Source organism: Trachurus japonicus, chromosome 18 (genome assembly GCF_045865225.1).
Source record: "Trachurus japonicus isolate A0001 chromosome 18, Traja_1.0".
NCBI lineage: Eukaryota > Metazoa > Chordata > Actinopteri > Carangiformes > Carangidae > Trachurus > Trachurus japonicus.
In genome coordinates this window covers 31,966,867-31,991,410 of record NC_140924.1, presented here as the reverse complement: position 1 = coordinate 31,991,410, position 24,544 = coordinate 31,966,867, and the positions used below count along the sequence as shown (strand labels likewise).

General features: G+C 42.4%; 1 protein-coding gene across 10 annotated transcripts in view; it reads right to left on the bottom strand.

Annotated features, from left to right (window-relative positions):
- The window catches only part of LOC146969645 (adhesion G protein-coupled receptor L3), a 208,633-nt gene that overhangs the window by 38,638 nt on the left and 145,451 nt on the right, over positions 1–24,544 (bottom strand). For all 10 annotated transcript variants that reach the window (XM_085760140.1, XM_085760145.1, XM_085760146.1 and 7 more), the window contains 4 exons: positions 14,133–14,316; positions 7,961–8,083; positions 5,492–5,697; positions 2,868–3,044 (listed from right to left, as the gene is read on the bottom strand). In XM_085760140.1, the coding sequence (XP_085616266.1) occupies positions 2,868–3,044; positions 5,492–5,697; positions 7,961–8,083; positions 14,133–14,316 (690 nt within the window). The remainder of the gene's footprint in view (positions 1–2,867; positions 3,045–5,491; positions 5,698–7,960; positions 8,084–14,132; positions 14,317–24,544) is intronic.

The window sequence follows — 24,544 nt, the reverse complement described above, 5'->3', positions numbered from 1 at the left end:
ATGAGCCGTGGTATGTTCGGTTGCCATGGTTACAAAAACAGATAGTCTCTTCAATTTATAAAATTTCTTTCTCTGCCTCTCTCTTGTGCATGCACGCGCACGCGCACACACACGCGCGCGCACACACACTCCCACTTGCCCTCCATTCACTGTGTTCTCAGATACCACACGGTGACAGTTTGTCAAATAGAAAGCCTCCAAATCTACCATTCAGTGGCACCTTCCAACAAGCTGCCTTTTATTACATCCAAGTGGAAAAGATAAAGAATAAGAGAAGGTGAAAAAAAAACACTATCAGTCAGAACTGGGGTGTAACCACTGACCACTTTCCTCCAGTGAATGCTTTGCCACAAGCAAGCCAGGCTTTCCAAAATGTTAGGGATTGGCTTGACTGAAAGCGTTCCTTTTACTGCTTCTTTTTTTTTTTCCTCCTCTTTCATTGCGTGAAGGCTCCCATTCTTTGCGGTTCCCTCTCTATTCCAGACTCGGCTTCAGCCCTGCAGAGAGCTTAGTGGGTCCAAAAGTCATGCTGCTGAGTGACAAACAGTGGCTCTCTTTAGCTGGGAGTAAACCTCCCCGTAGCAGTCCTCCCCCCCATGGAATCATTTGTATACAGGAAAAAACTAAAAAAAACCCCCACATACATACTAAATTTTAGTTGTTATGCACAATCATCTGCTTGAATGTTTTTGCAATTGGGTTTCTGCGCCATATCTGTGTGAAAGATAGAGCTGGACTGGGAATAAGAGGGAGGTGAAAGAAGGTCTAGTGGTTTCATGGACAGAGGCCAACTGGGATAGTGTGAGAGTGTGTGTGTGTGTGTGTGTGTGTGTGTGTGTGTGTGTGTGTGTGTGTGTTTTGTTTTTGTTCTCCCACTGACTCAGAAGAAAGGCTCTGGAGAGACAGATGCCACACCAGAAACCCAGAACTACTCTGCTATGTCAGCAGCCAGCTCCTCAAACTTCCTGTGACAGAAATAATTAAGCCGTCAGTCAGCATCAGAGCGACAACACAGCCTCTTCCCTGACCGATAATTCTCCCACCTTCTCCATCTTCAACTCACTCCATCTTTCCATTTCTGTCCTCTCTACCTCCTTTTCATTTCCATCTTTTCAGCTTCCTGAGAGCTACCCAGAATAATCCCTACATATCAGCTATTTTTTCCTACTAAAGCTGGGGTTTTTTGGTACATTTTCCATTGGCACCTTCCTGTTAATTGCCCATCCACTCGACATCGTACTTACTGTGCTCTACTTATTCCACTTTGTTTCTGTGGCTACCCTGAAGGCAAAAAAAATGGTACACTGAGAAAACCCTGCAATATGGGGATACAATGTAAATGTTTTGCCTCATTTTTGTATTTACATGAATAAATAAATTAATACATAAAGAAGCACTGAGGTTTACACTAACTAACGTCTTAATATTAAGATATGGGGTTCAATATTTTGAGTCTGACACTAAGTTACATAAATCCTCTAATAAGTACATTAATGTTTTGCTCTCAGCAATTTTAAGTAAGTATTCTGTGTACCAACTACAGAGCTTGTGCTAACAGCCAATTAGCTTGACTTAAAGTAAGACTGGACTTGACAGGTAGCCTGGCTAATCCAAAACAACTGTTATATTCCAATAATAACCATCTACAGTAACTGGTGGACAAAAAATACACAAAATAAGACTCAACAGAAAAGTATATGAACAAACTTGTTCATTTCACAAACTTAGAATCATACTGAACATCTAACCTCTTTTAGAAACAACTCTTTGTTGCCATATAGCAAGACCAGTAGCTAGCATCTACTTTGTTCTGCTTTGATTTGATCTGTGGTTGTATGATACTATGCCTAAGATTAAGATTGTTTACTTTGAATAGAATAAGACTACCTGTTTCCTTATGCTTTCAGTTTTAAGGCTAAGCTAATTCCTCATTATGAGCTAATGACCACAGATGCGAGGTTGCTATCTAACTTTTGCCAGTGAAGCAAACAATTTTCCAAAATCTCTTACTATTCCTTTAATATTGACATACAGAAAACTAAAATTCAAATGACATACTTGCTACAAAGCTAAACTGTTCCTTGCTAACAGAAAAGGCTACAAGGTAGGCTACAAGATAAGATGTGATGAGGTGTGTTAGATTTACACAAAGTTTTCTTGCAAAAAATCAATTCTAAAACTACCCATTGCCTTTTGCGTGATGATTAAGCAATACAAAGTCCACAACACAAGCGATGTTGTACACAAACAGTGAATGCCGTATCTTTGCTAGTCTCAACAAATGCCTGTTCTGAGACCATATTCAGAATTTGAAGCTCAAAGCAGATTTGAAGGTCAAAGCAAATAATCATTCCCATTACCCATGTACAAAATGTGATGTTAATAACTGTTGTATGCTGCTTATTAACACAAAGCGCACCAAACACTGAGGCATATAGCATATATACTGTATGTTTGGGCTGCTTCCTCCATTCAGGTTTAAAATGGCTGCAATCAATACACACTTACACTGACAAGGTCAATGTTTAAAACTATATGAATAGAGTGTGTAATGGCCTTTTTAAATGTTAGCCTACAAGTGCTGTGAAGGTCAGAAAACAGTTATCAGTCAATTTTATCCTCTGAACTAAAAAGCAAGGGAAATATAAAACATATTGACAAACAGCAGTGAAAGGATGCATTCGGCCTCACAATGCTGCACACTGCCAGGACCTTACTTTTCTTGTCAACCAATCATCTTGGAACGGACTGTAAACCATGATGGATCAATGCATTTTCATTTCTCTCGAGCGCATTTTGTAAATGGCACAGTTTTAAGGATAAATGGCTCCTCGGAGAAGCAAGAAACGGGAAAAGAGCCGGCCTACCTTGACATCCACATGAGCCATCAGGACAGCAAAATTGGTTAGATGGGTGCAGGAGCACGTGGTGTGCGTCCTGTTGGTGCCGAGCAAACGGCAGTCCTGCGTCGACCAGTAACCGGTCATTGTTCTCTTTGAGTAACTCCAGAATGAGCAGTTTGGGTTGAAGTTCTCCTCAGATTGCTGTTAAGACACAGAAGAATCAGACATGAAAGAGAATTAATAGATAAAAACATACACAAGTGTCCAGTTGCTAGGTTAAACACAGGGATCTGGAGTTAATAACACATTAGCTTTGTCCATTCCCATTGTTTGCCAAGTACATAGTCTCAAAACAGGCTATTTTTTCCCCACTGCAATCCATATCCATTCAGAAGTGAATAGCAGGTGGTTTTCCTGTTATACAGCTTCAAGCGGCCCCATGCCTGTTTTTCGTTGTTTTTTTGACCTTTCTCTTTAACTTTCACTGTGTGACAATGGACTGCCCCACTGTTTAATGGGCACCACCGCTGCCTGTGCCGGGCTACGGCCCTAACGACGAGCAACGCCTCCCCGCTATCTCGCTTGCCATTTTATAAAAGACATCCGACGCGACTGAGGTTGGGTAACACACAGGCACAGCAAAACATAACTGCTGATAAATAGATACATCAACAGCCTTTTCCTCTTGAGTCCAATTTCTTTTGTAGCTTCGGAAACAAAGAAGAAAAAGCACCTTTCCTCTGTGACTCACAGCTTCCAAGGTTAAACGCATCCGTTTTCTTACTATAAACACCGTGTGGAGCTGGGGTTTTTCATAGTTTCACACTTGCTCTAGGGTAATTAGTCTAATAAGGTTCATCCTCTGTGAATGTAAATTTGCCGCTGATTGAGTTTACCCTTCACACACCCAAACCCTGTGTAAAATATTCCACAGCAAGAAGATAGGATGACCCTCTGTCCCATTAATGGCTGTAATTGGTGCCATTAAGTGGTGAGGCAAAGAAGCGAAACAATAACTAGAGGACACATCATCATCCCAGGGGACCAGTGATCCAAAACCTCATGGTTGAGAGGGGGGCTTAACTGTGGAGCCTGAAAAACAGGAACCCCTGCTTGGAAAGAGTCAAGATAACTGAGGTTCATTTTCAAGGGGAGGTTCAAGTTGACCCACATAATTAAAGCCTTTAATTTGGTGTGGCGACCACCTACAGTATATAGAATATTTATTTACTCTTTACTTTCATATTATTTCAGCTAAAACTATTGTTTTTCTTTCCTTTCACTTCTGGCTAATGAGGCAATTATGATTACCACTATTATTTATCATTCCTTGATTCTTCAAGGCAAATATACATATTCTAAGCATTATAACAAAACACAGGGAGTGTACAACAAAATAAAAACAATTCATCCCCACAGAAAAGTCTGAGAAAAACACAATTGCCTGTAGCCACAGCTGAGCCCGGGAAGCAGAGACCAGTTAATCAGAGCGTTCACTTAACAACACCTCTGATTGGTTCAGTGCTTTACCAGAGAGTAGGGAGCTGTTGATCAAATGCACCAGAGCAAGTGCTCTATGCACAAAACATCAATATTGTATCCAATCAAGTTTAATTAATTGCAGAAGCCAAATTTCTCATTATGATTATTATATGATTAATTGTACAGCCTTCGGTGTACACAAAATGTACTCTATATGTAAATGTCTGTATGTTTATGACACTTTAATGTGGTGAAATGACAACTGTGTTAGCAAGTCCCTGTGTGTGCTCCAGTGTTGGAAGTGGAAGAAGCCACAGTGCAGAAAACACACTTATTCAAAAGGGCACTGTTTTATTGAAATGAATTGAGCTGAGTTAGAAAAGGGTATAAAAGCGCTACTGCCCCAACATTTGACCAACAGTAAAATTACTGAATCTACAGTCCGAATTACAAATTACACTTAAGGCAGGTGAGTCACGGCAATAACTACGCTGACGTTGCCCCTTGACATTTTCCAGCCATTAAATTTTGACATCTATAAGCCAGGCGTCCTTTTACTCTCTCTATATATATCACCCTCTGTGTTTTTCTGCTGTTGTTGGTTCCTTCCAGGTCCCTCCTACACATGAGACCCGCTGCAATTCTCTTATGGTTGTTCAACATCCCTGATAATCGCCGGAGGCGCTGTTCGTAGACAAAACAGGGATATTTCGAGGGTAGCAGAGTGTGGAGAAGATAATGGAGTCAAGAGGGAGAAGTCGCGACTCCCACAATGACTAAGCAGCCTCCAGTGAGGCTCAAAGAGGCTGATATTTGTTCAAGAGATCAGGCTGGTATTTGTTCAAAGTAATAAACGACAACATGCATCCCCGGCATCACCTTGTGAGCAATCTTGCTTTCCACAATTTAATTTTTCACACCTTTCTTTGAATAAAACTTCCTCATTTTAACTTAATTTTCCTGGTTTGAGATGGGATTTGTACATTTTTCGTCGCACTTCAGGGACAGAGAAAATTGTAATGGAAGGATTCTGTCGAGAAAGTGTCTGTGCAAGTGTGTTTTTGTGTGGAAGGACATAAAGCACATTAAACACAGAAGCGGTAACATCAAAGTGAAAACAAAACACATTTCCACTCACAGATACATACACAAACAGAGGAAATTACCTGGAGGTGTCTGATGGTAAATATGACTGGGTCAGAGAGGTAGACTTTGTTAGCGTCCTTGTTGATGGCGGCCGTGATAACTGGTGAGTTGACAATGACGGAGTAATTGGTAGCCATGGCTTCGCTGCCCAGCTTCATGCTGGCATTCTCTGTTGAAAGGTAGACCCCGATGTGTTTGTACAGGACGAACGCTATCCGGATCTCCCCTGCAATATGACGATGGAACAAAGGGTCGGTCAGTGCTTCACAAGAGAAAACTCCATCAAAGACATCCACTGCAGCTAAACTCCTCATTCAGCCTCTGCTTTTTTGTGAATTTGGAGCCTGGCTGCAGGATTTTCTTCCATTCTAGCCACGAGAACATTAGTGAGGTCGGCCACTGATGCGTGAGAAGAGGCCTGACTCACAGTCTGATATCTGACTCATCCCAAAAGTGTTGGGTGGGTCAAGAGATCCTCTAAACTATTTTTAAGGGGCTTTCAGACAGCTCCCACCACCGCTGCCAACATTCTGTCCTGCTGCCTTCCAGGGTCTGAAGATACAGGAGATCATTTTTTTCCCCTTTTTTCTCCCTCTCAAAGTTGTAGAGCAAAAAAAAAAAACTTTTACACTGAAAACGAGCTAACGCCTCATTGAAGGGAGACGGTTTTGGTGCAACATCAGCTTCAAAGCTTGATTATCCGGCCTGAGAAAATAAACAATGACCTATTTCAGGCTCAACCCACTTTACTTAGTTGCTTTATGATATTATAGTGGGTAGATGGCAGCAGTGTGGTGTATGTTGCAGGTCATTAGCTGGTCACACAGCTGGAGAAATGTGTCCTTCCCAAGTACAGAAATGTCATGTGGATGGAGGAAATGCTCTACCTCAAACTGTTGTCATTAACCTGGAATAGCTTTCTTGTCTCAAATATTATAATAACTGTATATTGTCACATTAAGATTGTGTGTCACCAACTACACAAACCACACAAATTAATTGTTGTGGTTAAGTATTGTATGTCCACATCATCCACATTTTTGTGCACAATGATCCATTTTTCCATCTGCAGTCTATCAAGAAGCAAGAAGTCCAGCTTTATGCTATTTATGTGGCTTATAAATTGGACTGCTGAACGTCAGCAACACCAGAAAAAAAAAAAAACCCACTGGAAAATAATAACGAAAGAAACTGGAAACAATCTCTCAGTCGTGGCCTTGTTAACACAAGACTCAGAAACTGTATATAGTAAAACTGTCAAACAAAGAAACCAATGTCAAGGCTGGCAACGTTCCACAGGAGGAGGGAAGAAACAGAGAAATCTTTCCTACATCAACAAACAGTTATTTCAATTTAGTATTCAAAAAATGTGGTTACCACTCTCTTCCGCTGGCACAGACAAAGGCAGGCATTTTTCTTGTTAATAATTTCCTCTCCTCTCTTTCTCTCTCCTGCACGCCTCTCTCGCCTCCTGCCGTCTCGTTTTTGAGCACCGATATGAAAGAAAGTTCCCTCCCGCCGTTACTGAGATCACTCACTCAGATGAAAAGAAAACAATTTGGGTGCTATAGCGCTGGATGACGGCGAAATATCCGCCGCTCGGCTATAATGATCCGCCTGGGCTCGGCTGGACATGGACTTAGTCATCCAGCGGCGAGGCACCGGGCCCAGCTTGAGTCGATTCCTGATTTGCATGAGCTGATAATAAAATCTAAAAATGGGGCTGCATTGCTCCTGAATATAGCTATGTATTGTGTCTAACTGCCTCATTTACAGTTTAGAGGCAGCCCTTGAACGTAACTAATTCTACAGCCGGGGCCCTGTTTGAAGACTGCAGAACCGTCCCAGTGCTTTATATGCAGCCCAACAAAGCTATTTGAAAGTTATTCACAAGGTAGTGTAATGAAATTCCAACAAAAAACAGTGTCACATCCAGAAGTGGAAAAGAAAAAGAAAAAATAAATAACAAAAATGTATTTATTATTTATTTATTTATTTTTGATTAAAGCAACACTATGTAGGATTCATGATACTAGTTATCTGGTTGAGAAGAGCAACTGTCTGTCTGTCTTTGCCAGAAAATCACAGAGCCTATACGTGAATTTGTTGCCGGTACCGATGCCGGTGCCGTCGCCACCGTCATTACCAGTACTGGTGCCGAGCTGTGGTGTACCAGGACCATGGTGTTCCTACCCGCACAGGAAAGTTACATAGTGCAGTTTCAGCCGCCGCGACCCTGCTCGGCCTGCAGCGGCGGCACCAATCATCCTATTAACCATTTTTCTATCACTTCAATGAGTTTAGAAACATTATTTTAAGTTAAAAAAAACTACATAGTGTTGCTTTAATTACAGAGGATCTTGTAAGGATTTCTGTTATTGTCAAGTAACATTTCTGTTTTATCACCAACCTGTGTGAAGCTGTGTAAAAGCCATCTTCTTCTTCTAACTAACAATAAGGGATCAAATGAAGCTAATTCTACAACTCACCGTTTCGTCCGTGCTGCTTTAGTGTGTTAGCGGAGAGGTGGATGGAGTTGCCTTGTCCTCCGGTCTGGGGGAACTTCAGATCAGGCAAATGCCCATCTGTGCTCATCCTCGCTACCTCCAGCTCTGCAAAACACACACACACACACACACACACACACACACACACACACACCAAACCACAGCAAGAAAACCATTTAGTATTCACTTTTTTTTTTTTCATCATACACAAACTTACACTAGAAGAAACTGTCAAGGAACTGTAGAGGCAGAACAGCCGAATGTTGAACATTTTAGGAAACACACTCATTTGTATTCTGGCAGAGAATAAGAAGAGAAGATAAAAATAAATAAGTCGTTCTCGTCGATATATGAGAGTCTTTTCTGAAATCTACAATACATACGACTTGGGGATAAATGGATGTGTCACATGAGCTAAAAGTCCATTATTCACACTGATTAAATTGAATGGAAAAGAATGTGCTCAACTGACCGTACGCCACAGTTTTAAGTTCTCTGCTGATGTGGAGTTATAAACACTTGGAAGTTTCCCCGCTGCCTCTACCTTTTATCCCTACCCTCAACATGAACGAGGCTTTGACGCTTGCGGTTGAAATGTGCCGGCGCTGACACTTGAAACGGAGCGCTCTCGCTGCCTGCACAAAATGTCAGAATCAAAGTGTAAAACCAAATGAACAATAAAACTACTAATCACGGATGCTTTGCTCCTGACCTCTCTGCGAGCTACTTGAGACAGCAGCGAACTTCAAACGCACCTCCAGCCACTTCACTGATTCACAAAGCCGTCCTCCTGCAGCAGCTGATTTTTATTAATCAGCCGATCTCCGACGAGCAGTAAATGCAACACATCCTTTCTTGATTCACGACCGCTTTGAAGGACGGCCTCCCCCTCCACTCTTTGCATGCCGGGGGCCGGGGGGAGGTTACTGTCTCACTATAGGGCTTCTTAATCAAGTGATTATCGAGCATTTAGGTGTCAGTGTTTCTTTTTAAACCGTAAAAAGAACAAAAACAAAGGTTGTCTTTATCCTTTGAATTAAAAAAAAAGATGCCTTCATTTCAAGGGATCTTTTTCCTCATGAAGAGCAGAGAGATACTAGGAGGAGATAAAGACCAGCGAGGGAAGACGAGCTCGCTTCTGCAGCAGCTCAACAGCTGTTGTGTCTGAAGCGGAGGCTCCTAATTTATGGTTCAAAGACTCTGGCGTCATCCAACAGAGGAAAATGAGCCGCTGATAGGAGCCCGGCTGAAAAAAAACAAAAAAAAAAACTCATTCCATCAAAGTTAGTACAGTATGATACAACTCAGTTTAATAAAGCAGCTGAGTGTGCTCTAATCTCAAGTGCCGCGACCTGTGTGAAGTCTAGGCATTCCTAAATGTCACATTAACTCCCAACGCGCTGAGATGAATCCGCTGATTCATTACAGTACCTGGGAGAAATGAAGAGGAGGAAGTTGCAGAAAATGTCACACTCCAAAGGAAAAGAGGGTGAGCTGTAGTTTACGCAGCCGGTGACACTTTTGAACCATAATTGTACAGCTTCTGCATATAGATCAGAGACGGTGTGAAAAACCCGCGGCACGCCGACACGCAGCCTGGGTCGTGGGCGCGCCGCGAGGCCTGCCCGTGTTCATTTCCTGTACAGAAGTTGCGACAGAAGTGGAGCACTGTTTTTTTTTAGTTAGAGGCAGACAACTGAAGCTCAACTGGCACCAGCTGCTTCATCTATCTTTCAAAGTCAGTGGCTCCATTCATCAGCCTTTTGGAGCCACCGGCTGACAGGTAAATGTCCAATCTCGCTGCTACAGGTGTACAGCATCGCTATTTTAACTTCTAACGCAAAACCAACAGCAACCCTCACCCCCACGCATATGTGCCTTTTTTTTTCATTTGAAATAATATTTCATATCTATTCATGTTTATCAAGGTTGGATTTGTTAGTAATAAAAACCCAGAGACAGTTGAGTTGTCCAAACTGACATTTTCACGGTCACTGACACTGTGTTCGCTTGTGCTATGCTAATGGCGCCCAATGTGTCGACACTTCAGCCGCCTGGCAGACGAAGTCATTGCAGCGGAGAATCTCAACTTGAGATACAACTTTGTCAAGCATGAGGTGTAGAAACATCATTAAGCCTGATAAGACATTCAGGTGATGTGTCGCCGGACTATGACACCTCTGACTTTGATAAAGGTTAGCGCCCGGAAAAAGCTACAAAGGAGGCCACATTAAATCCTTCCTTTGTATCTGCATGCATGCCGTGGCTTCCCATACTTTCTCATAAGGGACAGAAGACGAAGAAAAAAACGTTTGTATTAACATTCTCCAGTGCTTTTGCAAAGGCCAGGGGGTTTGGGTGATACATTCCTATTCAACTTAGCTAAGACAATACCCCAGATAGCTCACCATTCCCTGGATTCCAGGCCTGCCTTTAGAATAAAGGAAGCATTTTTCTTCTCCCTCTCTCTTTCTCTTTCCCCTGTGTGGTTGTGCAAAAGAGCTTACGACGGGCTTTGGGGAATTTCTTTGATGCCATAGTAGTTGTTGGACCCGAAGGCTATACCTTCAAAGCCGGTTTAAATAACATGCTAATCGGCAGAAATCTGTTCATAAGATTATCATGCAGAGAGTGAAGCATCCTCGCGTGCAGACAAAGCCCGCGACGAGCACATGCACTGTGACGTGTAAACACAAACACAGACACAATGGGTGAGGAAATATCCCTTTTCTCTGAAAGCAAAGAAAATAGATCTCATTATCAGCTTAAGCCTAAAATTGGAACAAGGCGTTCCCACTGTTGAAGATTCACTTTGTAAACCGGCTCACTCCGACACCTGAGGGCACATCACCTGGTGCAATGTGTGGGAGCTATACAACAACACACCTGCAACACATTGCACTCTTCACTAGTAATTCAATGTGAGAGATCAATAATGAGCTGCTGTGGTGATTATCAATGTTTAAATGGGTCTCCTTGTTCTCATTTAACTACCCTGCATGGCATGAGGGATTGCAGGAGCCAACTGGCTGAAAAAAAAAAAGGAGAGCAAACAGAGAGAGAAGGCCTAGTAAACATGTCACCAGCACATAATTAACCAGGCAACCACTGTGCGCTATAAAGTTGTGCAGGCATCGTCTCATTCCCCCTTCTCCAAACGAGCCCAGAATCTCCTTAATACCCAGATGAATTGTGTGCCAGATACAATAAAATCCATTTTATTAATTCTCCTTACGCTTCCTTTTAAGTCAGTAGACCTATATTTTTAGGTTACCATGGCAGCAGGAACTTGAAAAAAAAAAAAAAAAAAACATGTTCAGAGAAGATGGTGATACATCATAACATTATTTTTTTTCTTAATTCCCTTTGCCCCAGTAGCCAGTGTGCAAAAAAAAAAAAAAAATCTATTTTGTGCTTTGTAAATGATTCTTGATGCAGATTTAATAAATTCTACTCAACAACTGATGTATCCGGTTTTCAAAAGCCCCACGAGGGAAAACAGTAATGACAGAAGTTCCATTATCTGTGCTCACTTGGTATTTATACACTGAATAATGAGCACTGATCCCTGATCTGCACGACTAGTGCTTAATTCCAGCTAATAATTGACACGAATATAAACACAATCATTTGAGATAATTGTCAATTTACAGTTAACTGCCATCAGCCATAGGCAGCCCAGGCCAAACCATTCATCCAGTGACCTTCACAGCGGCTCCGCGGCCTCAAGTGCTCTGCTGTCAATACGACGGCACCCTGGATCAATAGCGGTATGGTGAACTTGGTGACTCCTGTACAATGGAACGCCTCGCGCACCGAAAGGGACACCGATGGGAAATATTACAGACATGAGCTCTTTAAATTCAGCCCCTCGTTCTCTAAATATCAAAACTGATTATGTTGAGTCATTCGGCTCGGTTAATAATCTGCTTCCCACAGGCTTGAGGAGAAATTAAGTCAATTCTGCACGAGCTGGTTTACTCATGCAAACAGTGACAACCAAGTAAGTACCACAAGTGTTCCATTTACGCTGTTGTCATCCCTGACAACAAATAAAATAGAAATGCAGATACATTTAACACTTTTTCCGCGTGCCAAACAAATCAAGCCATTTGTTTGCCTATGATTACAGTGAGCCCGGATACACATATCAAGCACATTACACTGGAATTAGACTGGAACTGACTGACGACAGAAGCACAGCAATGACAGACTGTCGAGTATATAGAGTACAGTATACATTTTTATCTGTTTTCAGCACGTGTTATCCTGCAGTACCATTCCTATACTGTATGTGTGTCGACGCTGAAAATAATCTAGTGGTTGTCAAGATGTCAAAGCTTAGATCTGGAATATATTAATTGAATTAACTTGTTTTAAAAGTTATTTACTACTTTCAGTCTCTTAATGTGTTTTTTTATGCCTCCGTTAGCAGGGAGATTTTAAAATTCCGTAATTTACAATCAAAACAAGCAATTTGTTCTATATTATTTCACTAAAAACAACGGTTTCAACCTCAGGTGACCCTAGCTTCTTAGAAAACCTGTGCTGTTGATTACATAAGCATACAGATACAGTACAGACTTCAACCACAGCTTGTGATAGGTCCATTTCAGTCTCCTGATGTAAGATGTATGTGTCAGTGCATCTCACTTATAACTGTGTTTTCTAATATGAAGTAATTTGAATTTGAGCACTTACCAGAGTCGACTTATTTCAAGACTGGAACAAACTTACTTTAAGATTTCTTGTCAAGAAAATGATCATGCAGCATGGACAGATAGTTTCAAGTCATTTTCTCCTAAAATTCTGGCTGTGAACTTACATAGGAATGGTCCCAGTAATGTTTCATCCCTTAATACTGCCCTGCTAAGCCAGACCGCAGTAACTACGCGAACAGTGAAACTGAGAAAAATGGCTTTAAAGTTTTTTGATTAGCCTTCCAAATGTGTTGTAGGTAGATTAGTGAAAATACACAGATTTGACAGGTTTTCATTAAGTAATATTTATGCAATAAAATATATTACCACATATTTTATATTTGACCCCTAAAAAGCAGTTACTGCGCTCTGCTGCCAGGTTTCCTTAAATAAATACACAGGTAATGCTACGGCAAAGTGCAGTAACTACAATGTTGTTGTTTTTTCCAGCATGCTTCTAGCGCTGTCTAGCCTGTACCTGGTCTTTTTACTAAACTTAACAAACTTCTTTCTTCATGGCCTAAGCTCAACCAAAGCATCAGAGCAGAGAAATGTCTTTTTTTCTCCCCCAGTCTGCTGTCAGCAGGAGCGGGGGCTGCAGCAGACTCGCGCCCGTGTGGGCTGAGCTCAAGCCGCATACAAGCCGGGTTCAGCCGCGCTGAGCGGAGCGGGGAGGGAAAAAAAGTGTAGCCTACCGGTATTTCTTCTAGCTACTCTGTGGGACGGTAGATCATAACGGAGTGGGGGAGAAAGCAAGTGGGACAGATCTGCCCAGTCCCTGAGCTGCGCACGTTTCACAGACAGGCGCACAGTGTAAACAACGTCACCGGTTCAGCACCATGGATAGCTGGGGGTGGAGGTCCGAGGGTCCGAGGGTCCGGGGAGGGGTGGGGGGGGTCCGAGGGTCCGAGGGTCCGAACAGCGGTGTTTCGGAGTGGGGGGGGGGGGGGGGAGCGAACCGTCCCTGTGCTGGTGCTAACCTGCCGAAGCTAACGTTAGCTAGCTACCGTAACTGGCTAGCAGTGTGTAACAGAGCGCAGTAACTACAGGTGGAGTAGCGGGGAAAAGAGGCAGAGTGCAGTAACTGCGCAGTTACTGCGGTTTGGCTCAGTTTTGAGTGTGATTTTGTACAGGGAAACAGATACAGAGTGCAGTAACTGTAGTTACTGCGGTTTGGCTTAGTTTCAAGGGTGATTTTGTAGTTACTGCAATTTTTCATACCTCATATCTCTGAAACTGAGCAACATTGACCGCTGAAAATTTTACACAAGATAAAACATTTATTGACAAGTTCAATTTCACAAAAAAATAAATTTCGAATTTTCGGTAGTTACTGCGGTCTGGCTTAGCAGGGCAGAATACAGATCTAACATTTGGGAAAAAGGCCGTACTGCATTCACATCTGGACTCGGTATCAGCAGAAAACAGAACCAATGAAGTTCTGAAGTACTCACGGATGTTGTCGGTGTTCTCTTGCACTATGTCGGTCTTCAGCAGGTTGTCGGCGAGGACGAAGGCCCCCTGTTCCACCGTGTCCAGCAGCATGGTGGCGGCCCTCAGCTGCTCGGCCGTGCTCAGCTCCCTCCACGCCGCCTGGGCCTGGGGCTGCAGCAAATTGTTGACCGTCTCCACCATGGCCTGGAGGGAGTCCAAAACATTGATTTAGTGAAAAAAAAAGAAGAAGCTATAAGCTGAACCAGTCGACTGCTTTTGTTTGCATGGCGATTTGGTAAACGGTTTGAGTGAAGGAGGATGAAAGAGAGTTGAGGACTGGAGAGGAAAAAAAAAACATCACACAATCATGTGGGATTGTGCAAGGAAGAAGCATGAAGAGTTTTTCCTCTTCTTTTTTTATTTGAAGGGAATATTCTATTATCTGCTTTCTACTGAGCAATTTCATGACCCTTTTTCCCCCAATTCATTTCCAAGTCATGCCTTTGGACATGGATCATCAACTTGGAGCAGCAACGACCTGAATGTGAAATGACACTGGATCTGTTGTTAGCTTGCTTTTGTTGCTATTTCCTTTTTTATCTACAGGAAGAATTAATCATGTAAATGAATCAGAGCCAATGCTTACAAGACTACAGGCCACTTCTAACATGACCTGAGGGCTGGAGTCTTTAATTGCTGTGATAAATGTTCTTCCATGCAGACAATCCCAATACACAGAGGCACTACACGAAAAAAAAAATACCACAACACTTAGACATACCAATGGATTTGCAAAGTATCTGCTGGTAGTAGCTATCAGCAGCCAGTAAGCACAATCTTTGTTGCATATTAATGATATTCAACAACTATTACGTCTCCCTTAATCTCCCCCCAACAACAATGTGAAAGCGAGTAAGCAAGGAAGAAACAAGAACATTCTCAAGACAAGATGAAAAATTAAGAGCCATTAAAGATTTAAAAATGCCAATGGCAAGATTTATGAATGGAATACTAATTGGTCAAGCAAAGCGATTCATTCCCAGTACCAGCGCTCCGAGGAGCAAAATGAGCCTGACTGCCCTCAGATAAAAGCCCATTCTAAGCCAGTACAGTACAGTAGGTGGTCAAATGCATAATTATGAGAATTTCCTTCCCTGCTAATAATAGTAACTCTGAGCTCTGCGGGGAAAATCACACATCTGATAAAAAAAAATATATATATATATATATATATATATAAAAAGAAAAAAAATGGTTCACATTTTAATACTTTGCACTTCTTCAAAAGCCACTTTACACACTTGTGACATCCCGAAGATGGAGGCTATGATGTATGTAAAAACAGGGGGTGCCGTGCCACAGAACTTCTCTCTGAACTTCACTTAGATCCCCCTTTTGATCAACGGATTATGAAAGGGAGTAAGAGTTTTAGTGTGACTCCAAAACAGCATGAGGATAAAGCCAAAGGCAACAAGAGAGATCTCGTGCTCCAGTGTAGCAAATGAATTCCTGATCAAAAAAAGAGAGGAGAGAGAGAGGGAGAGAGAGAGAGAGAGAGAGAGGGTAAATTCTGACTTTACAGTCACAGAGAGTGAGTGTAATGGACCCCCACAATTACCTTATACTGTTAAGCTGTATGTTTGTTTGGAATCAGTGTGATAGCAAGAGGAGACGGACGACTGATTGTATTCAATTCACTGGCGCTGGCTGAGAATTTCAAATAGCACCAGCTGGCTTTTCCTCATTCAAAACATACCCTGCACACATTAAGCCACCCACAACCAAGCACAACCCCCCACCCCTAACACACACATACACACACACACACACACACTGTGAGAGCCTGATGCAAGAGTGAAAACACACCTCGGCACCTGCCTGTATACAGAGACCTACACAACCTTGCAGCTCACAGACACACACGCATACCATGCTGGGAAAAAAAACAAAACCCTGCATTGCACACACACACGCGCAAAATCTCTCTCACACACACACACGCACAAGCAATCTACAAACTTTGATGTAATTATTCATTATCTGCAGCCAATCTCCATTCACACCTTCTGACATTCTGCTAGAGGCAGAGGTTGATTCACTCTCAATTAAGGAGCTCCTTTTCTTCAGGCACACTGACATTTTTTTTTCTCTTTGTTCACAACTGCAAGATTTCTTTTTTTTTTTTTCCCTCCTCCCCAGTACTTCTTAAAAAAAACTGAAATAATGATTCTTTGGGGGCAGGAATTGATGGACTTGAAGGGAGGAAAGAGGCAGTCTCACTTTTTCACATGTAGAAGAGATGCACAGAAAGGCCAGGTCTGTGAGGTTGGACCTATCAAAAATTCATATTACTGTAGGTTGAAGATCTGATTCTTATTAGCCCTTCAGGCATATACACTATATAATCAACCTAAGGATAGCAATCAAGCTCACTCTATGGTGCAATAGATAACCAAGTCACTGTGGTGCTAATTATCCATTGCTACTATTAATATGCGTATTAACACCATGTCATAAATTATGTCTTAATGACTGTTGAGTATTGTCTCCATGTTGGAAGGGAGGTGAGTCACACTATGTTTCACTGACAAGACAATTACCCTGTGTACTCTAAGTACATGCAAGCACCACACATACGATGGGATATTTAAAAAAAAAACTCTCTTTTTAATGTTTCTCGTCATCAAAAGAAAAAAAGGAAAAGAAAGAAAGAAAGTTTATTTGTCCCAAATGTTTCTGAAGGCTAAAGAGAAGCTCATATGAAAAGGAAAATTCTGAGGGGACAATTACACTTCTCCATCACGATAACTGTACATGGAACTGAATCTTTTTTTTTTCTTGTCTGCGCTCTACAAAATAGTTTGGCAACTGTTATCAACAATTTAGACAGGTAAAATAGTCTTAGTTAAAGGTCATACTGAATGAAAAATGCCCTTTCTGTGGTTCTGCCTCGTGTCCCTGAGTGTTTTGTTCAGCTATCTGTATGACAAACAGTGCTGAAGCTATCATTGAGGACAAGGGTGTCATGTCCTTCATATTTTTTTTTCCCCTCTGGGTTTTTTAATATTTTTATAAATCTGGTGAGTTTTTTTGGCGGTGATGCCAAATACATCTCAAAAAATACACTTTTTTGTGTTTTCATATGAAAGCCTCTTTTTTTCCCCCCCTCCTATTAGGTGTTCAAATATTTCTCTGACACATTTTACACCCAGAGGCGAATAAAAAAGTTTATCCAATGAAATGTCATCGTAGATTTCGAATTGGTCGAGGCAAGAGGTATCTGTGTAAACTATTTTATTTGAGGGACAACATCCTCACATTTACTGAAAAGAAGCACTGGCTGTCATTCAGGATAGCAGATAAACTCACCCTTCCTTTTCTCTTCTAAGGCCATGAAGAAGGTGCACAGCAAACTTTGCAGCCTGTAGCCTACTACTAAACTCCAAACACCTCAATGTGTTCAATGGAAAAAGACCTCAAAGCTATTCTTATGGTTTCTTAAGGGTGTAAATGGATGGATTCAGTTGGCTCCAAATGGAAAACTATGAAAAGCACCAAAACCTCTCAATGTTAGCACAACCCATAATCAGACTTCAAACTGTTGCTCCTGTTCACTTCCAATGAAAAATACACTTAGGCCATTTTCACACCGCCCCTCCAAATCCAATCTTTGGCATATCCGGATTGTAGTTTGGTTTTTGACCACATGAGAGCCGACTTTTCCAAAACGGATGCAAACCGCATATGGAGGTGGTTTCAAATGCGATTCTGATTCTGATTTGTAGAGATCTGATTCAATGCGAACGGTGTCATTGCTCAAATAGGATTTGAAAGCGTCTTTTGTGACACTCTCATTCCGGAGAGACGGAAGACATCGCTGACCTGAACTGCACCAAATGGCCCGTTCTACCATCGTTCCAACGGGGATTGCAACAACTCGTATTGGCCGCTCCCGATATCCCTTCCGGTTCAATCCCGGAGTTGGTACATTCCCTATCTGGTTGATGTTATTTGTAAATTACAGACGTGCGGACACTACGAAAATGAAACCGTGTAATAATTCCTGTGACAGTGACTACAGCTGTCCATGGTAGTCCAGGTCAGCCACCTCGGAATCGGAATTGGGCCACTTGATCCATGTAGGCCTAAATAAACAAACGTAGACAGAGAGAGCTCCAAGGAAAAAGAAGTTTACTGTAGGCTAAGTATTAACGTTGCGTGGCACAACTGTGTGTAGTTTGTGATTACTGCACGATATGGTCAGATCTGATGTGAAAAAAGATGTTGCGAGTCTGTCCGCCACATTGTGTGTGCTGAAAGTAAACGCTAAGTTATCGGTCCCAGACCGGAGAGAGTCAACAACATTTTGTTGTCAAGGTAACGTGAAAGGGGGTAAGTGGCTGTTCCATTCCTGTTTACAGCATCTGGACCCTCATAGACTCTCACACAGTCTCTTACAGCTGACGTCAATTTAGTCAGTCAGGGTTCAGGGCCTGAGTCTGTCCACGCAGCTGGAAACAGCCTCTGTTTCTGTGCAAAATTAACAAGTTCCACCTACAGTACCTGCCTTGTTAAGCTCCATAATTATACAGTATCTTGTTTGTTTAATCCATACAAAAATGGGCACAGTGACTTCTTTTCTTCCTGGAGGCAACCAAAATGTCAAACGCTAACTTTAAACTGAGTTGGTAATGCTAATAGGAAATTAAAACTGACTTTTTTACTTTAAAAAAAAAAGAAAGTAAAATGGTATTTCTCCACCTGCCAGCCTGCTTTCTTTTCCCACGATGCTACTTCATGTGTTGTGTTTGTGCCATCCTCTGTGTAATCTGTTCCCATACGTGGGGGCAATCTCGTTTTTTCCCTCCCGCTGCAGGCTAATTACAGTCTGATAACGTCAGCCTTGTTCGACAAAAAAAAAAAAAAAAGCCTCTGTGGGGGGAAAAGTGTACAGGAATGGATTGAAGTGAGGGTGGGTGGGTGGTGGGGTGCACCCAGGCTACACCCCACCACCACCACCACCACCATCATCATCATCATCATCATGCTCATATAGAGCTGTGATGGTGTTTTGCTGCTATTTTCCTCCTATTAGCACACTGCCACTCCATCTGTCAATCTGCTGCTGCTGCAAACTCCTACTTTATTTTCCTATGCTGAAATGAAGGGGGGGGGGGGAACTTATTGTCAACTGGACTCGCCGCTGGAATGTTCCATTTGAAACGGGGACGAGGACTGGGCGTGAAAAGCTGCGGCGCATGGGGCCATCTGTACACGATGCAGGAGGAAGGAAAGGGAGAGGTGGACGTTAGTGTGTCGGCTTGGCGCGTGTCCAGGCCAACCCCCGTGGTGTGTGTGCTTCTATCTGTGTGCTGATTGATGAAATGAACTCTGGGTCTGGGAAATTGATTCTGGCTGAGGTTGATCTCCCTCTCTCTCTTCCCTCCCTCCCTTCTGGCTCGTGTGCCCCTCCCTCCCCTCCCCTCTCCTCTCCAGACCTCCTCCCTTCCCGTTCACCGGTTGGCTCCTCTGGCTTTTCTCTCACCGGTGTTGAGAGCTGATCTCAAAATAAGGGGGAGAAAGAAAAAGAAAGAAAGAAAGAAAGGAAGAAAGAAAAACAACACAAACAAGGTGGGATATCTTGTTCTGGCTGTCCTCCTCTATTTGGCGGGATGTCTCTGGGTACAGGTGAAGCTGTTGCACCATTTCTCCCTTTCTTTTGTCTGTTTCATTTAACCTGCGAACCAAATCATCTGTCTCTTCTCAGAATCTCTTTGCCCTTCTTCTTTAAAATTTCATGGAAGCTCCTCTCTCCAGTAAGCAGGTGGTTGGTTGTCTGTGTATATATCTATACGTGAGTTACTCAGGGATTACCTTTGTGCTTCCTGTCTTATTTCTTAGGCTTCATCTTACTACTGAACAATTCCCCCAGCAGGAGCCTGCCTCAGCTGGAGAGATCGACAGACCTTCATCTGAAAACAGACTAATATTAAAGAAATACCTTTATTTCTAACTTTCAGAGGTGTGTTTCATAGTATTTGAGCACAAGGCCTTGCTGTTTTCTGAGCTCCTGCTGTTCTAATTTGCTGCTCAAATTTAAAACTCATGTTTAACGTGTTGTCTTTTTAAAGTCAGCAACATTTATTTTCCGCATTGGTGTACTTTTTTTTTTCTTTAAAAGAAAAATAATAATCACAGCCAGTTGTTTTCATTTACAAACTTTGTCATTCACTGTTACCTGAGCAGGCTTTTCACATTAAAAGCCTTCCACATGGAATAATTCTTCAGAGTTTTTTCCAGGCTTGTAATTTGAAACATGATGTCCAGGAAGTGTTGACATTCACTGATGGTGAATCAAAAGTACGGTCGTGAACAGTTGCTCAATTAGAAAAGAGCCATCATAAGAAGATTTCGGTAATCTGCCTTACAAAAAACAAGCTAGGCCTGTTTCACTGTCAATGTCACACAATCATGTTCCTTTACAGAAGAAGCCAAATTATTTACAAAGTCTCAACCCCATTAAGGAAATTTGGGGCAAGTTGGAAGATAAACTGGACAGATCTATTATACGTTCAAAGGGAAAACCTTTGGCTTGGGTAGCAGAAGGCATGGGGCAACATTAGTGCTGAAGTTTTCAGAAAATGGGGCCATCTGTTTTCAGGAAGAATAGTTGATGCTGTTGCAGGTGCTAATGGGGATCCTAATAAAGAAAGAAAGATATTGAGACTATCCATAGAGATACTATGCCAGAGAAATGTGCTGCTCTAATTGCTGCAAAGTGAATAAAAACAGTAGGACTCACTTGATCTGATTGTACTCAGAGCAAGCATCTGCATATTTCATGAACACTAAGAAATGAAATCATGTTTGGTGGCAAAAACAAAAAACAAAAAGCTCAGGTATTTTAAGATCAGTCAACTGCCAGCATTGTACATAAATTGGTCAGTAAAGCATGACAGTGTTGCACAGATGGATTTTGTGTTGTGGAAATGAACATTACAGCCAAGTATTTTGTGTACAGCACTCTTCTTCCTAGACTCACTACTTTTCTCTGCATTTTCATCAACTGTCAATCAGTCAAACAGTGTACATGTGCCCCCATGTGCACACAACACTGAAAAAACACCCAGGATCCACCGTGGTCAACCAGAGCACCTCTCAAAGTAAAGGTAATGTAACACCTAATTGCTATTTTTCACCCCGTCTTTAATGACCACCATTATCTTTGTCCTGCCAAAAGATTATCGAAACACTGGCTTTTATTTAATAGCTGCTGGTTTTCTGTATGCGCTATACATAGATTTACAATTCAACAGAAAAAAAAGACATGATAAAAAGGAACATTGTGCCCTTGATGGCAAAAAAAAGAGGTATCTTTCCACTCTCCCCACTGTGAGCAGAAACAGCTCTCACAGATTATTCAAGCAGAACTCTGCAGTGCGGCCGGATGAGGAGGCCTCTGTTTATGAGGATGTGGTTATCTTCATCTTTTAACAAATTGACTACCAGGGAAATTTTATCACTTCGCTACATTCCCGAACGAGGAACTTCCCTCCGTTTGGCCTGCTCTAAGATCATCCTGCGCTGTGACACTCCCACTGCTCATCTTTTGCATGCAAAGGTGTCATTTTAATGAGGGGTCGGAGCTCGGTACAGTATATCCTCCCTCTGTATTTGGCAATATTCACATTGGCTTGTCTTGTGCTGAGGCACCAGATATCATTTTGATCCACAGGGTATGCATGGCTTCTTACTTCACGAATCACCGTCAATCCCACACACTTCTGAACTGGAAACCAAACAAACGCCGTGGGAAGAGGTCATTTCGGAGGTAGCGTGTTTAGACTCCAGCGTGGCACAACATTCATGGAAATAATCAGAGTAATTGGACGACCATAATGTCACTACCTATAAACAAGCAGCCATTAATATGGCCAAAAGGCACAGGAGCAAGGCCGTCATTTTTATCATGTTTGTTTGAAATCAAAGGGCACAACAGAGAAACATTCCTGCAGGGGGAAAAAGCAGAACACTGGGAGTTGATCATTATACGCTTTGTAGCTTTATCAAGGCAAAAATTCTGTTCAGCGGGATTAAACCGACTGTGGCGTGTAGCAGATATCGCTGTTTATGAACAACTGCGGGATTCAAAAGTAGTCGCATTAAATCATTTGTGTTTCATCTGCGAAGGTTCAACTGAGGCAGGGAGGCAGTCACGGGCCTGTGAATCTGCAACTGAATGAAGCTCTTTGTCTTGAACGCCCCCTGATAGCTTAATGAGATAAAGATCTCAGCACCAGGTGAATTCAAGTGTCATCTACTTGTTTACCACTCAATCACGGCGAGAATCACACCGTATCGCGCACCGGCCTGCGTACTTTACTACTTTACTCTCCTTCACTCACACAATCAGCAACCCCCCCGCCCCCCCCCCCCACAAGTACCGCCAAAGCCTGTTTTCCGCAAGTGTGCGCAGCCCCCGAGCCGAGGGACGGCGGAGGCAGGTGCACCTCTCATTTTGCTTTTGTATTCCTCTGCTAATCCCACTTACGTCAACCACCAGGGCCCCGTTGGAGAAAACATTGCCCAATTTCCCTAATCAATGAAAAAGCCCCTCAAAGGCTGACAACGTGTGCAGTCGATGTCTGTGTTTACCTAAGGCCACAGATGTTCCTCCATTATTCCAGTTCATCAAGTGAAAGCACTTCACTTTGTTGTTTGAATGTGTCAGCCCAGCTCAGGGACGGAGCAGAGGAGGTGGTGGAACGGCCCAGGCGCCTGCGTGTGCCATCGTGAATGCGGCGCGTCGACTATACGTCAACACAAACCCAGATGCGGGCGACGACGAGACAAAAAAACGCCGGGAGCTTGGCTGTCGTTTTCCCAGTTCGGTTCATCTAAACATTGTTTTGGCACAGGCTGAACCTTGTGACTTTATGCATGTCAGCAGAACGATAAGACTACTGGCCTTAGTCGTATGTTTTTATTCTCGTCACAATATCCTGGAAATGTTGAAACTGACAGTGTTAGTACATCTGTTAACTCTTTAAAGGTACAGTATGTAACAAATTTACAGCAACTGCCCGTAAAATCCTCCTAATATGTCACAGAGACTCAGGAATAATGTTCATATAACATGATGAACTCACCAACAACAATAGTACAGCCAGAGTATTCGCATTAAAAATCTTTTTTTGCAGACTGCATGTTTATGTTTTGAATTTACGTGTTTACATGTTGCGCCACCTAGCACTCTCTCCTAGTCACGGCGGCGTCAGTGTCATTTCAGCCTCCGGTCTGCTTACACTGAGCTGCCGCTACGGCTGGGAGAAAAAACGAAATCACTGTGTTTTGAATTTGACTGCAGTAACCGTTTTTGGCCACATTCTTACATATTGTACCTTTAACTCCCTGAGTATGTTTGGGCATTGTAGTTTTTAACAGTGCATTTATTGGAACATCATATTCTTTTAACATCTATGGCTCGTAACTACAGTGGCAAAAAGGAGGGAACTCGCCACACAGTATTCTCCCAAAATATCAAGTCATTTACAGTATTACAGGAGTTTCCCTTACTTTTTAGGGACGAAGGATCATGTAATCCTCTAACAAATTATTTGATATTTTGGTAGAATACAGTGTGGCGAGTTCCCTCCTTTTTGTCCTGTTACCATCTTGGACTCAGCACCTGGCTACATTTTGAATGTGCGCAAGCTTTTTCTTTTTTCATAACTACAGTACAGTGCCCATGTTAACTGTCATGAAGGAATACTTCACCGTCTTGTTCAATTAATCATCAGAGGTGATTAGAAGTATTTAAAAAATGACACTATTTTCACCTCTGCACACTGCTGCAATGGATTTGGACCAAAAGTCATCAAGATGTGAATATTGCAGTTCACCGACAGTCATTTCAATGTCTATGATCAACAGCCGCCTTATGGAATGCAAATATGGAGGGTTTCCCACAAACCACTGGGAACACTCAAGAACACAAAGGCCAGATTAGAGTGAGGCAGAAAACATGAAGGGAAAAAAAGCCAGCCCAGCTCTGGAACAAGATTCTTTGGGCAGATGAAACCAAGATTAACTTGTACCAGAATCATGGGAAGAGACGAGCACTGAGAATCAAAGGAGCAGCTCGTGATTCAAAGCACACTACATCATCTGTCAAACATAGTGGAGGCAGTGTTACGGAATGGGCATGTATGGCTGCCAATGGAACTGGGTCGTGAGTGTTTATTGATGATGTGACTGCTGACAGGAATAGCAGGATGTATTCTGAAGTGTATAGAGCCATACTATCTGCTCTGATTCAGCCAAATGCTGCAAAACTGATAGGACGGTGCTTCAAAGTACAGATGGATAATGACTCAAAACACACTTCAAAAGCAACCCAAAAGCTTCTCAAAGCAAAGAAATTGAATATACA